Consider the following 14,259-nt stretch of genomic DNA (forward strand, 5'->3'; position numbering starts at 1 on the left):
GTGAAATTGGAAGTGATGTCACAAAGAAATTAGCTGAATTTTGGTTCCGGAACACTAAAATGTAGAGAACTGGAGATACCAGATAACACTATAACAACGATTACCATCACAATATAGAGCTTTGAACAAAACTTTGGGTTTTCACACAACCAATACTACTGTGGTTAAAAACAAAACAAAGCTTATGAATCATCGACTTGAGGTTTCTAGAGGTTAAAAGAAGCTCACCAATGTCTCAGAGCAGGTCACAATGTTGAACTTGTGGAACACATGCACCAGGGCCATCTTCATCTCCAGCTGGGCGAGTCTCATGCCAACACAGCTGCGGGGGCCGGCCCCAAACGGCAGGTACACAAACGGATGTCGGTTAGCCTTGGCCTCGGCCGTGAACCTGGAAAAGCAACACACGTCATCGTTTTGGATGTGGGATACGTTCAAAAACATTAAAGGACAAAATAACAAACAAGCTATTTTCTGTTTATTCATTTGCCATGATGGTGTGGGTCCCACAGCACACCTCTCAGGGATGAAGCGTTCTGGCTCTGGCCAGTGCTCTGGGTCGTGGTGGAGGAAGCCTGCTGGGATCTCCAGAGTGACTCCTTTGGGAAGGAACTGACCGTTGATCACACAGTCCTGGTCAATGTCCCGCGCATACCTGCAGGAAAACACACATCCCTCAATACATGTCCCATGTATGCTGCGTGTTCTCAACTTTAGTCTAGTGATCTGAGTGGTCGAATGGTTATTTTCATTGTCGTATTGTGTTGCTTATATCATTTAGAAAACATCTGCGGTAATCGATTTCGAAATACCAGATTTTACATGAAACTGGACAGTTAGTGTGTGATTATTATCTCTCTCAGGGAGAGAAAAAAATGTTAAAGGGACCCTTTTGCAACCAGATCTTATTTTAATGATGTTTGGGAGACAAGAAACACTTTCCTGGGGGTTTTTATGTGGGTAATATGTGTTTTTACCCGTCTGTAAAACAACTGCCCTCTCCAGAGCACGAATGCAGCATTTACTACATGGTGAAAGAAATGCAAATGCCACTCCTTTTCATGCCATACCGGAAGGATTTTTTTAACGCCCAGATACCCGTCCAGGAGACTTTAGACAAAAAGTAAAAATATGTATACGAGGTTTCGGCCAGAAGGTAACTAAAGGTCCTTCTGCAGAAAACTGTACCTTTGTACTTTTTTTTGCAAACCGTTAATAAAGTAATCAATCACCTTGTACTTTTTTGCAAACTGTTAGTAATCAAGTAATCAATAAATCAATCAATCAATCAATCCTCCTACCTGAATCCAGGAGGGTAGAGACGAAGGGCTTCAGATATAACCATGTCTAAATACTTCAGCTCGTGGATGTTGGTGTAGTCTGGTGACTCCTACAACACAATGGAAAACCACATTATAAGTACACGGGCTGTTATTAAAGTTTCAGTTTTCATTTTGTTTTAAAGCGGATTTGCTAGTTTATTTTATTGTTGGAAAATGTTTCAGAGTTAATTGTAATATAATATAATATAATATATAAGGTTATTTCTTAGGGACAAGATGTAAAAATACAAAATATATATATTCACCCCAAATACTAGGCTTATTGACAAAGACACAAGCTTCTTCAGTGATGAATATAGCCTGCATCCTTCATGTCACCCTCTGGGGGTCCTGGGATGCAATACTGTACTCTAACATGAAAGGTCCCTGGGACCCATCTAAAAGACCACTCCTGTCCCTGGGACCCATCTAAAAGACCACTCCTGGGACCCATTACATTGAAAACCTATTTACATCACTGTTTCTCTAGGATTTGTTTTGTTAACACAATGCCATTACATTTGGTGTGTTTTTGCGTTTTTTTTCTTTTAAAAAAAATTGTTTATTTTTGTCAACTTAATGTTTTTTCTTTTTTTCCCCATCCACACCTAGTTTTTGTTATTTAGTTTTAGTTAATAATCCTGGTGGTAGAAATAAGTGCATTATGAACTGCCATTCAGGGAAACATGTTGTACTTCTCCCCACTGCCTGTAGAGAGCAGCAATGCACCATAATATTCATCCATCGTCAACATAATCCTTCTCAAAACTGTACACAACACATGCTCTCCTGTGAAGGTAAAATACAGCACCACAATAATACATACAATGTCACAGCACTTCAAATTTCATTAGATCTTTTTGAAATGCAATAAAACCAGTAAACCATACAACCTTACAGCAGTTTGAGGATAAACACTCCACTATCTTTCCCTATACAAATTACCTTCTGTAGAGGGACCTTTTCTTTACATGCTTTAGCTGCTTAAATGAGTAGTTTGCCAAAATAATTACTTATTCTATATCAGATACACACCCCATTACATGAAGCCTTGAATTCATGTTTCCATTTATTTTTTGTCACATTCTGAGCCAACTTCACACCTCACATATTAAAACACTTTTCCTACATAAATCGTGTTACCCGCATTTAATAATTTTTTTGATGCTGCTTAATACGCTAAACCCGCTATTTGTTTAATGTGTTTAATTCGCAGTTTTTTAATAATTAAAAAGAAAGAGCGGATTTGTCGATTTGACGAAATCAAGGCATGCTCTGGGCTAATGAGTTCAATGCAAGTGAACGGGGGTTTGTTCATTTGTTTGGACTACAACATGCTTTGCGGGCTGTTTTTGTTTCGCATCGTCATGGCGGCGTATTTTTCTCTTCAACAACAACCAATGGGACTATTTTCTGCCGGATTTCTGTCGATCAAAATACTGCAAAATACTGCAAATACTTTGGCGTATGCTCCAAAGGTAATAGATCAATCCTGGCAGCCTAGATCGGATGGATAGATTAATCTAAGGCCCCGAACGTGTAAATGTTTCCATGTGTCTGCGGGCAATGCACCAGGTCACATCCGTTACTGTATATGAACATACTTGCCCAGAAATTAAATTAGCTCCTGGTCTTGTCTGGTCTGGCCTTTTATCAAAGAGACCCTCTGGCACACACTAACTCATGTTGCGTCTCGCTGCTTTCCGATGCTTGTGGATCTGCTACTGTTTATGCCTTTGTGCGAGGCTGTGGCTTGATGAAGTATCGGATTGATTTACGATGAAACACAAAATATGGAGATAAAGGGTTTCTGCCTGACAGCGACGCCGGGATATGTTTTGCATTGGAGACGGAGACGCAGAGAGCTTGAAGGTCAGCAGCAGGGCCAAGCCACTCGCTGCATGGCCCTGCCACACTGTGACGTCTATCCTTGGGGTGTGTGTGTGTGTGTGTGTGTGTGTGTGTGTGTGTGTGTGTGTGTGTGTGTGTGTGTGTGTGTGTGTGTGTGTGTGTGTGTGTGACGGCTACGGCCCTATTGTCTGGCAGCTGGCCCGCTGCTGTCACTCCTCATCATGCTTTTGTGCGACAATGTAGTATGATCAAGTGGGGCGTTTACAAAAAAACACAAAAAGGTGTCCATACGATAACGTATTTTAACCAGACAATTTCACAGACAACATGAACTTCCAATAGAATAAATATGAAACGTATCAATGTGTCAGTGTTGGTGAGTTCAGACTATAGCCTTGTTTTAAATATGAAACGTATCAATGTGTCAGTGTTGGTGAGTTCAGACTATAGCCTTTGTTTTAAATATGAAACGTATCAATGTGTCAGTGTTGGTGAGTTCAGACTATAGCCTTTGTTTTAAATATGAAACGTATCAATGTGTCAGTGTTGGTGAGTTCAGACTATAGCCTTGTTTTAAATATGAAACGTATCAATGTGTCAGTGTTGGTGAGTTCAGACTATAGCCTTGTTTTAAATATGAAACGTATCAATGTGTCAGTGTTGGTGAGTTCAGACTATAGCCTTTGTTTTAAATATGAAACATATCAATGTGTCAGTGTTGGTGAGTTCAGACTATAGCCTTTGTTTTAAATATGAAACGTATCAATGTGTCAGTGTTGGGGAGTTCAGACTATAGCCTTGCCAAATATTATGGGGTCATAAGTCATACATAGATCAGCACCACAAGGAGATATTGCAAATGGACCCCCAAATAATTGGCTAAACACTAAGATTTTAATGGTAATAAATATATATTTTTAAATCATGTAAAACATAAAATTGTGTTTTTTTTTCTTAACCTTGAAACATGTGTTTTCATTATAACACAGGTAAATAAAACAAATATGTTAGTTCCTCTGATCCAAGCCACCATTGATTGACTGATTGATCTTCAAAATATCTCAAGATAAATAGGGACCCCTTTTTAATTTTTTTAAATAATGTTTTTTATTTAATTTTTATGTTTTCACATAAAGATGAATCATAAATGTATACAGATAAAGTGATACAAACTGGACCCTTTTTATCCCCAAAGGGTTGAGAACCGCTATCACCACTGATGTCACAGACCTCAACATGGAAGTCACAACGCTATTAGAGACAGCGGATCATCAGTGCGGTCGGGATCATTTGTATTCCGATGACACGGTGTCCTGATTATGCAGATTCAATATCCGAGTCCTTTGGTGGTGTTAAACAAAGCTGACTCTACAAGTCGGCAGCATGGTGGGAATGTGGCATATGCATGCATGCACGTGCGTGTCAAATATTTTACTCACTCCGTGAATACAAGGATATATTTTTGTTTGCATAACATTCCTTTATGGTGAATGAAGAATAAAGTAAATTGAGATTAACACCAGCAAAAATATATAAAAAACTCAATGCTTCACGATAAATCCAGCATAAGCAATAGTTCATTGAGGCACGGAAGGCAGAAGGTTATTATATATAGTTCCACTCATTCATTGCCCTTAGTAATTGTCTCCACCAGGCCTAAGGCATGGGGAGAGAGTATGTTTTGCACTCCGTCCGTGTGTGTGTGGAGGGGTGTCCGTCCGTCCGTCTGTGTACAGCTAATCTCTGGCACCGTTAACCCAGTCGATGCCAAACTTTGCACACACACTCCCTGGATGTCAACGATGAACCTCTGCCCCCAATTCTCCAGAACGGCCTGTTATAGCGCCACCAGGAGGCCGACTTTTGCAAAACATTTTTTTTTATATTACTCCTCCATATTTTGTCCCAAATCCTGCAAATCGTTACACAGTATCTCTATAGTCATGTGCTCAAGACGGATCTGTCCGATATTTCATATTCCAATCTGATTGGCTAATATTGGCTTTAAGTTTACAGGATTGACCAAAAAGCCTCAAATAATGAACGCAGCGTGCAATTTACGTGAAATCTTTCCTACTAGGCTGAGGAATATATCCCACCCTTTTCACATTGGCCTGTTATAGCGCCAGCAGCAGGTGGATTTTTTCAAAACACATTTTTGGAACAAAATGCCTCAAATCATCCAATTGCCATCCAAGGCGTAAGAAGAAATGGCACCCTTTTCACATTGGCTTATTATAGCGCCACCAGAAGGCCACAACCTGACCTGCCCTGGTGAAGACCTGTGCCACGAGGGGCACTTTTTCTAGTTCATTCTTTAAATCAGCTGCCTCTCCAGATCATCTACCTTCTCACTCATTCGCTACGAGCTATCTCATCCACGGCATGCCCTCATTCCCACAGTGCAATTCAGGTGGCCATCTTAAGCAGCCTCAGCTCACTACTCATTCTTCATGCTGAGCTGTCAAAGCAGCTCGTTCAGCATCTGTGTGAATACCGGTATTTCCCCCACCTCCCCAGCTTCCTCCCTGTAGTTCTTAGTCCAGGGGTTATGGGATATTATTGGATTGTTTGCAATTATGTTGAATTATGTGTTGATGTGTTATTTTAATTTAATTATTGTATCTTTGGCTTTGCTCTGGTGGGTCGTTGATATCAGAGCTGTGTATCGGTGCACAGATAATCGGAGATATCAAATGTGATATCAGACCTGTGTCTCGGTACGCACATTATCTGATATCACATGAGCAGAGCCACACCGGCATACTAAATTGCAATATTTTTTGCAAAATTTGCAAATTTGCAATAAATGGTTTATGGTCAATCTGAGTGTCTCAATGAAATGAATGTTATACAAAGCATCCATATTCATATTCTGATGGCCAAGCAGATTGTCGATCGGCTATAAGTTATTTAATGTAGAGCGAAAACATGAAACACATATAGAGCCCTGAGGGACTCTGGTCAACAACCTTGAAGTATGGGGTTTAATCAAACGGCATCATTGAGCACTACGGAGTCTACGGGGCATGGGAACGGACCACCAGAGGTGTGTGAAGGTCCATCAAGATTGCGTGTCTCGTGTTGTGTGTATGTCAGCTCTTTAGCCGACAAATGAGCTCCCCATGGTCGCTGGAGCGAGAAATCAGAGGCAAAAACACACTCCCTCTCACAAGTACATGGCTACGAAAACACCAACACATGCTTCAAATGAAACACAAACATGCACGCACGTCACGCAATGTGCTGAGAGGAGAAAATGTGCTCTGGTCAAAGAGTCATGTTTACCTAGCCTTATAACCTTGAAATCTTAGCGTCTCCATTCTGGGGGCGAAGATCCAGCGAAAATGGCTATTTTGTATTTTCGACTGGATATTTGGTGTAGAGGTAAATACTAGGAGACCTAGTATAGTGCCTTGGGGGATCCCGGTCAACCAAGTACTGTATATAGAGTGTAAGTGGTTAAATGTCTACGTGTTCAGAAAGAAGTGATAGAAAACAGAAACAGAGACTGGCAGGAAAAGAAAAAATACATGAAAGAAGGAATCATGTGAACGGCCTGTCATCTCTGACATTACGGGGAGACCTGTAATGGTGTCTTTACAGGTCTCCCTATACAATCAATCAGACCACTGAAATTGATTCAGAATGCTGCTGCTCAAGTCCACATCTAATACCAAGAAAGTAGAACAAACCACTACAGTTCTTAAATCCTTACACTGGTTCCTTGTGTGCCAACAAAATAAAACTAGAAAACAGTTCCCTACGGAAACTGCGTGGGCTCGCCAAAAGACGCAATGTATATAATGTACAGTAGAAAATGTATTAAAGCTGAAGGAAAAGTAAAAAAAAAATAATGTATAAAAAATTGTAAAAAGAATAAGCATAAATAATAAGTAAAAAAAAAAAGTTAAAGTTTTTTCTTAATAAGTTTTTAAAAAAAAAGTTAAAGTTTTTTCTTAATAAGTAAAAAAAAAAAAAGTTAATGTTTTTTTTTAATAAGTAAAAAAAAAAAGTTAAAGTTTTTTCTTAATAAGTTAAAAAAAAAAAAAGTTAAAGTTTTTTCTTAATAAGTAAAAAAAAAAAAAAGTTAAAGTTTTTTGCTTTTTTTAAGTTTTCATTTTTTTCAAAAAATTACTTTTTTTTCAAAAAATTACTTTTTTTTCAAAATAATACTTTTTTTCAAAATAATACTTTTTTTTCAAAAAAATACTTTTTTTTCAAAAAAATACTTTTTTGGGAAAAAATACTTTTTTTTGGAAAAATACTTTTTTTGGAAAAAATACTTTTTTTGGAAAAAATACTTTTTTTCATTTTTTTGCGTGCGTGCGTGCGTGCGTGCGTGCGTGAGCTGTGTAAAGGCCAGCCAATAGGAAGACATGGTGTGTGTGTGTGCGTGTGTGCGTGCTCTTGCGAGAGCTGTGTAAAGGCCAGCCAATTGCACAAATAGCAGACCTACAAGCTCACAAGGTATCACAGAGCAACTCATTGAGATCTTGTAACTTTAATGTCAGCCCTGTAATTAAGCCCTTATATGTCTCAGCTGTGGAAGTAAAAGACTTCCAAGTTCTATGCCAGTACTATGACTGGGAGATTAGAATGGTTCTGAATGGGGGAAAACTATGCCCGAACAAATTGCTCTATCGCAAAAAGTAAAAGTCGAATGCAAATATTTTTTTCGCTGTGAGTGGCCTGAGATATTGACGTACACCATGTGCGATTGTGGTGTTGGTACGATTGAAAATGTGGTTATAAGAGCGAGTTAAGAATTGTCTGCGCGATAATATCCTCGTAAGAATTATACAATGGAGGTCAATGAGCAGATTTGCTGTTTTTGTGTCACTTAAAAGGCCGTAGTTCACATTCTGTATGTCTCTGTGCTTTGGTGGTCACATTGTGTGAAAGAGGACATGTGTGGCTACAAAATGACCAAAGAACATGCGTGTAAAATGAATACTTTGGCCGGGACGACAATTTGTTTGGTAAATTTTCAAGGAAAGAATTTCAGTTTCCACACTCTAGTCAAAGAAGAGCCGCACTCTAAAATGGCACTAATTACGCGAAACGGCCTGCGATTGAACTGCGATTTCGGAAAAGCCGTTTAACGTATTCGAATACGGTTTGAACCACGAAAAAGTCCAGAGTCGTGTGAGCGTTCTAAACTTTAAATCACGTTTCTACGACAAAGTATGCCAGAGTAATGAGGCTGCAAAAGTGAGGTTGATTTAGAGATAAATCCCATACAAAGTCAATGGCAGGAAAAAACTATAAATAAAGTTAAATATTTTAAAAAGTATAAACTTTTTCAAAACAACTTTTTCACCAATGAAAGTTCAAAGATAGATGAACATTATAAAGTTTGAATGAAGTTTCAAAGTGAAAGTATGACGGAGTAATAAGAGCTCAAAAAAGTTAACTGTGAAAAATGGGACCTTTCTTCCATCGACTCTCATTATAAAGGATGTAAAAAAAAGTTAAAAAGTTAAAAAGTATAAAAAGTATAAAACTTTGTAAAAAGTTGTATGCAAGCACACATCACTGCAAAGAGCTGAACAGTTTGAAGTTTGAACTAAATTTCTAGCATAAAGTATGTGGAAGTAGTAGGGTGTCAAAAAAACGGCGGAATAAAGAATAAAGTATATATATAGGCTGGCAATAACTAGTGTGTGCTCGCTGTAGCGAGCCCACAATAATAAAATAGAAATACGATTAATTTGAATGGTTTGAATGGTTTAGGGTCAAAATACATTTATGATCTTGTTCGCGTACGATATCATGAACCATCCAGAATCCAGATCTCTCTGGTCTGCGGGAAAGGTCTGCTTTCTGTCCCTAAAACCAAAACTAAATGTGGGGAAGCAGCATTTAGCTATGCACCACATATCTGGAACAAACTCCCAGAAAACTGCAGGTCTGCTGCCTTTCATTGAGTTACTTTCCTTTTTTTATTTTCTGCACTGTAATTGTAATATTTTTTACTTCTTTTGTTTTATGCATCCTAATGTCATTTGTATAATTGTGTTTCCTTTGCTTGATGTTGATGTTGATGTGTAAAGAACATTGAATTGCCTTGTTGAAAATTATGCTATACAAATACAACAGCATAGTGAGCATACGACATTTATCTATGGCATATCACTCCAGGTCAGAGCCCCAATGACTTCCATTATATAATTAAAGCCTTTTTTATAGTATAAAACATATATACAAGTTAAAATACTACTTCTGTGGCATACTGGCAGTGTTAAACGTGGCGATTTACAAATTAGATTAGAACGAAGACTGAAGTTGAAGCTGCACTATGTAACTTTCTTTTTCTACCCGGATTTGAACCCGGGTCTCCTGCTGACGTTTTTACCACTGATCTAAGAGAGCCTGCTGCATGCTTGGAAAGGCTGTGTCCATGTAAATGTGCACGCACGCATGCACACATGCACGCACGCACGCACAAAATGGAGCTTTAACATGTATACTTTGTGAAACGTCTGTGCAGTATGACAAAAAAAAGTATGTCTTTTTGTCCTTTTACGTGGTTTTTGCCATTAGACCAATGTATTTTAGGGCCTTGAACAAGCATGTGGACGCAGGCTAGAGATGCATTCATGGTTCAGTCTCCTGGGACAGAAATGCACAATATTTCAGGTCTGATAAGCGTTACATCCCCAGACAGCATGCAGCCAGACATGGAATAACAAAGGCAGCTGGAGCAGCACTAAGCTACTAATGGAGAGACTATCTGGAGAGGCATGGAGGATGGGGGTCTTTCTGGCCGTCCGGGGTGGTCACCAGAGGGCACTGAGAGCCAGGAATAAAACATGATAAAGGCCACTCCCCTTCCCCTCCGCTCCCACCAATCTCCTATTATATTCAGACAGCCTCCAGCCACTGGGTGTCAAAGTTTAGTGTAGTGTTGCTGGCAGGGAGACACCTCATATCTCCATAATAATAATTTAAACATTTTCGGTTCTTTCGTAAATGAATGACCTACTTTGTCATACTACAGTGTCACACAAAAGTAGCAAAAAAGGCTGCTGACAACGTGTCGCAACGTGATCTTGTGGAGCGGCTATTATTGCTGTCTGTCTATGGGTTTTACAAATTAATATTGAACCAATTAAAATATTAACAAGAGCTTGTGACCAAACAACTAGGCTACATTGGATCCATTGGATAATTTTTCTGTAACTTTTTCAGAAAAATAACATACAAGGTTTCAGACCGACAGCAAAATGTTATATAGCTATAGAAGGGAATCTGAAAGCAATATTGCAAAGACGTGGCGCAGCCATGTGTGAACTGAACGCACTGTCTGACCCTCTGGCTTCCTCTGTCCCCCTTTCAAGATCACTGCTAGAAGACACTGTGGGGACCTCGTCAGACCCCTTAAAAACCAATCTGAAGGGATCTCTCTGTGGGAATGTGGCCCATGGCCGTTGGACAACCGCTATTCCCATGTGATGGGAATAGCAGAGTTTTTTTGCACACAAAATATTCGATTTACAAGCTCACAGCGCATCACAGCGCAACTGGGAGCTTGTAGATCGTCTATTTTCGCTACGTTTTTGCGTGATGAAGTAGGATATTAATTATTAATACATTTTTCACATTCTGGTAGCCAATTTCCCATTGAGGTTGGCCAAACTTCTCAGGTGCCCAATCTTCCTGTATTTTTTGACAGGGCAAACCTCTGCATAATTACAGGTCCTATAATAATGGCAAGAGCAGGAAAACCTGTCTGAGGTTTGATGTCTGGTAATTGTGCGGGAGAGACACAGTCGAGGAAAAACTAACGAAGGCTCCAACACCCCCTGCCTGCAGCTGCCATCACCTCAGAAAACAAACACTCCGCGAAGCACATGAGAACACGTCAAAATAGCCTCTAAAAAGCCACATCACCGCGTGATGATTTCAACACAGCTCTATTTGAATACTGAATGCCTGGCGAATGTTCAAAGGAGTGCTCAAAGGGAGCCTTCTTCCAACGAACGGAGGGCTGGGGCCCCATTATGTAGCCGTCGTGCCGCTTAATATCAACCTCTCTCCTCTGCGAAATGACATTCATTAAAAGCGGTCTGGAAAAAGAGAAAGAAAGGGGGAGAAAAAAAAGGAAAGAAAGCTGGGCCTGGCTTGCAGCTCAACCTCTTATCAGACTTCTTAAGTGCCCACGTGTCCTTATTTCTGCTTCAATCCCATTCTATCCATTCATTACCCAGCAGTTCCATTTGATCCAGGAAAAAAACAAAACACAAGCCAATTAAGCCTCATTTAATTTTTGCTCTGTCGCACGATGGTGTCGTGGGGCCGAAAACAGGCGACCTACAAGCTCAAGGCGCACCGCGTCCACGCCGTGAGCTTGTAGGTGGCCTGTTTGTGGCCCTGTGACACCGCCCTGTGACACCGCCATGTGACACCGCCCTGTGACACCGCCCTGTGACGAAGGTCACTCCAAGCAGGAATTGGCCATACACAGTGAAAACAATCATGTCAGCTGTTCTTATTCCACGAGTGCTTTGTCTCTGGGTCTGAGAGCTCTTTTGTCCCGGCCGTCTCCCCTTCCCATCAGGTGATGCCTGCCTCTCCCTCCCCCTCCCCCACAACCCCCAACTGTAGCTGTACTATACTCTGTCTTATTTACATTCCATTATCTGTATTTTAATTCTGAACAATTGTATCCAGCTGGGTTGCCATGGAGACCATTATTGGTGATAATTCATAGTGATGAAGACATGTACTGTATCTCTGCTGTCGGGAAGACACCACCTATGTTCATTTCTCAGCAAATGAAAAATATATTTTTTTAAGGAAATTAAGAAAACCTTATATTTTTTAAAACTAAGCAATATTGCCCCATCAAAGTTGGTATTGTGACTTTATATATTGTCAATTACTTGCATAATATAAGAAGGGGAGAGGTGGTGGAGTTAGAGCTGCTTTAGCAGACAGTTTGAGGCAGGGTCCAATGTAAGTGCTTTTTATACAAAAGTATTGTCAACAACATGTAGTACTCGTGTACTACGCAACAATTAATCTATATGTAGAACGTCCAAATTCACACTCAAAATGTTTCAGAAATAAGTATGAAATCGGATAATGTATATGTTTTGTAATATAGCCTAATCTAAATCTAGTGCAGTGGAGTAAAACACACAGCACAGTACTTGCCTCTGACATGTGGTGGAGTAGAAATAAAAAGATACAGTAGGCTACTTCAAGTACATGTGCTTAGTTTCTTTAGAAGCATAAATATACGGTACTTCAGTAGATGTACTTAGTTTCTTTACAGCGATGTCAGTGACGCTGACGCAGCACGTCCCAGAATGCAAGAAGAACGTGCAGGTATCTGAAGGCGGCGTGATGACGAATGACGTTTAGAAGTTAAGTTTTCGCCTCAGCTCACGAAACAAAGTCGTCTCAAAACCCCAACGTAAACACGAGAGAACAGAACGGCAGAACAAATAGAATGGAGACAACATTCTGTCTGCCTCTCTGTTCTACTTGAGGTAATTATTATTCTGACCGCCAAATTGTTAATTAGTTTGACTAATTGCTGAAGGAGTTGGAGGGGGGATTGATTGTGTTCTTATCATCTGGCAAGGGGCCAAATAGGAGGGAGGGAGGGAGATACAGACAGACAGACAGACAGACAGACAGACAGACAGACAGACAGACAGACAGACAGACAGACAGACAGACAGACAGACAGACAGACAGAGACATACTATTTGTATGCGTTATATTTTTTATTTTAATACTGTAGTTATTACATTCATGCCAATAAAGCTATTTGAATTGATTTGATAGATACACTGAAAGACAAGAAGACACAGAGAGAGAGAGAGAGAGAGAGAGAGAGAGAGAGAGAGAGAGAGAGAGAGAGAGAGAGAGAGAGCATGTAAACCTCAGGTCAGTGTGGTTGGGTGGTTCAGGTTCACTATCCAAACCTTAAGGCATCATTCTGCAGCCCCACCATGCAAAGCAATTAAGATAATGATTTGAATGGCAAAAGGAAAACACAAAGCTACCTGGCTGGCATACAAGTACAGCACATTTGCCTTTCAGCTTTTATGTGCCATACAGGAGAGGGGACAGACAGTCCTGTGTGTGTGTGTGTGTGTGTGTGTGTGTGTGTGTGTGTGTGTGTGAGCCCCATTCTATATTTGGCTGTTTGAAAACCAATATATAAGCTCAAGTCCAACATGTGTGAAAGTGTGGGATTCAACAATTAAGCAATATTACACGAGAGGGTGTAGTTTAACGTGATTATTGCCACGACAGTGAAGCAGTAAGGAACGAGACGAAGTCGAGTTCCGCAAGCATCACTGAAGTGGTGTTAGTTTTGTACGGAGCCCCTGAATGGCCATGCATTCAATTACATAAGACCACAATGGAAGCAACTTAAACAAGTATACCCAGGACATGTTGTGTTATACTTTTAGCCTTAATATTTGACTGTACCACGTGCTGTTTACATTTCCGACTAATAAAGTATAAACATGACTTATTTTCTATCAATCACACACCCCATTAAGCCTTATGAATGTACTGTAAGCCAATCATCAAATGATTGGCTCGGGTATGCGGCAAACACAAAAAACAAATCTCAAATCTTCAAGGCTTCAGGGGGCGTGTAATTGAAAATAAGTAATTTTGCCAAAACAAAGCGATCACCTACAGGCAGCAGATCTGCGTGCATACAACCCATAGCTACGTTTGAAAAGCTTTTGCCTGTGTCCAAAATGAGAGAAGCCAGGTTGACTGTTGAAAAAGTATACTAGTGTTATTTATGGGATGAAATAGCAACGACCGACCAGTAGATGTCACTAGTGCAGTGACATAGGACACAATCCCCTGCCGGATTGCGTTGTGTCGGTCCCTGGCTGCACATCTCTTCATAGCGGAGACTAGCGGAGCGGGCGGTGCTATCAGAGAATGGTCCGCTACATAGGATGAGTCTGCATCCACGCCTTATAAGCTGTTTGGTGACAGCTAGAGTCAAGATACCAGACAGTGTGACAGTGAGAGGGACAGCAGAGGGCCATCGTTGTGGCTAGAAGACCTGTGTGTTCATCCATGCTTGAACACAATC

At 40.3% G+C, this 14,259-nt stretch overlaps 1 protein-coding gene across 2 annotated transcripts in view; it reads right to left on the reverse strand.

The window, feature by feature from the left end:
- tbxas1 (thromboxane A synthase 1 (platelet)) overlaps positions 1–14,259 on the reverse strand; it is a 96,224-nt gene that overhangs the window by 3,079 nt on the left and 78,886 nt on the right. For both annotated transcript variants that reach the window (XM_080760707.1, XM_080760708.1), the window contains 3 exons: positions 1,302–1,390; positions 518–655; positions 229–391 (listed from right to left, as the gene is read on the reverse strand). In XM_080760707.1, coding sequence (XP_080616833.1) covers positions 229–391; positions 518–655; positions 1,302–1,390 — 390 coding nt within the window. The remainder of the gene's footprint in view (positions 1–228; positions 392–517; positions 656–1,301; positions 1,391–14,259) is intronic.

The sequence above is a fragment of the Protomyctophum bolini genome, assembly GCF_963924005.1.
Source record: "Protomyctophum bolini genome assembly, chromosome: 4".
NCBI lineage: Eukaryota > Metazoa > Chordata > Actinopteri > Myctophiformes > Myctophidae > Protomyctophum > Protomyctophum bolini.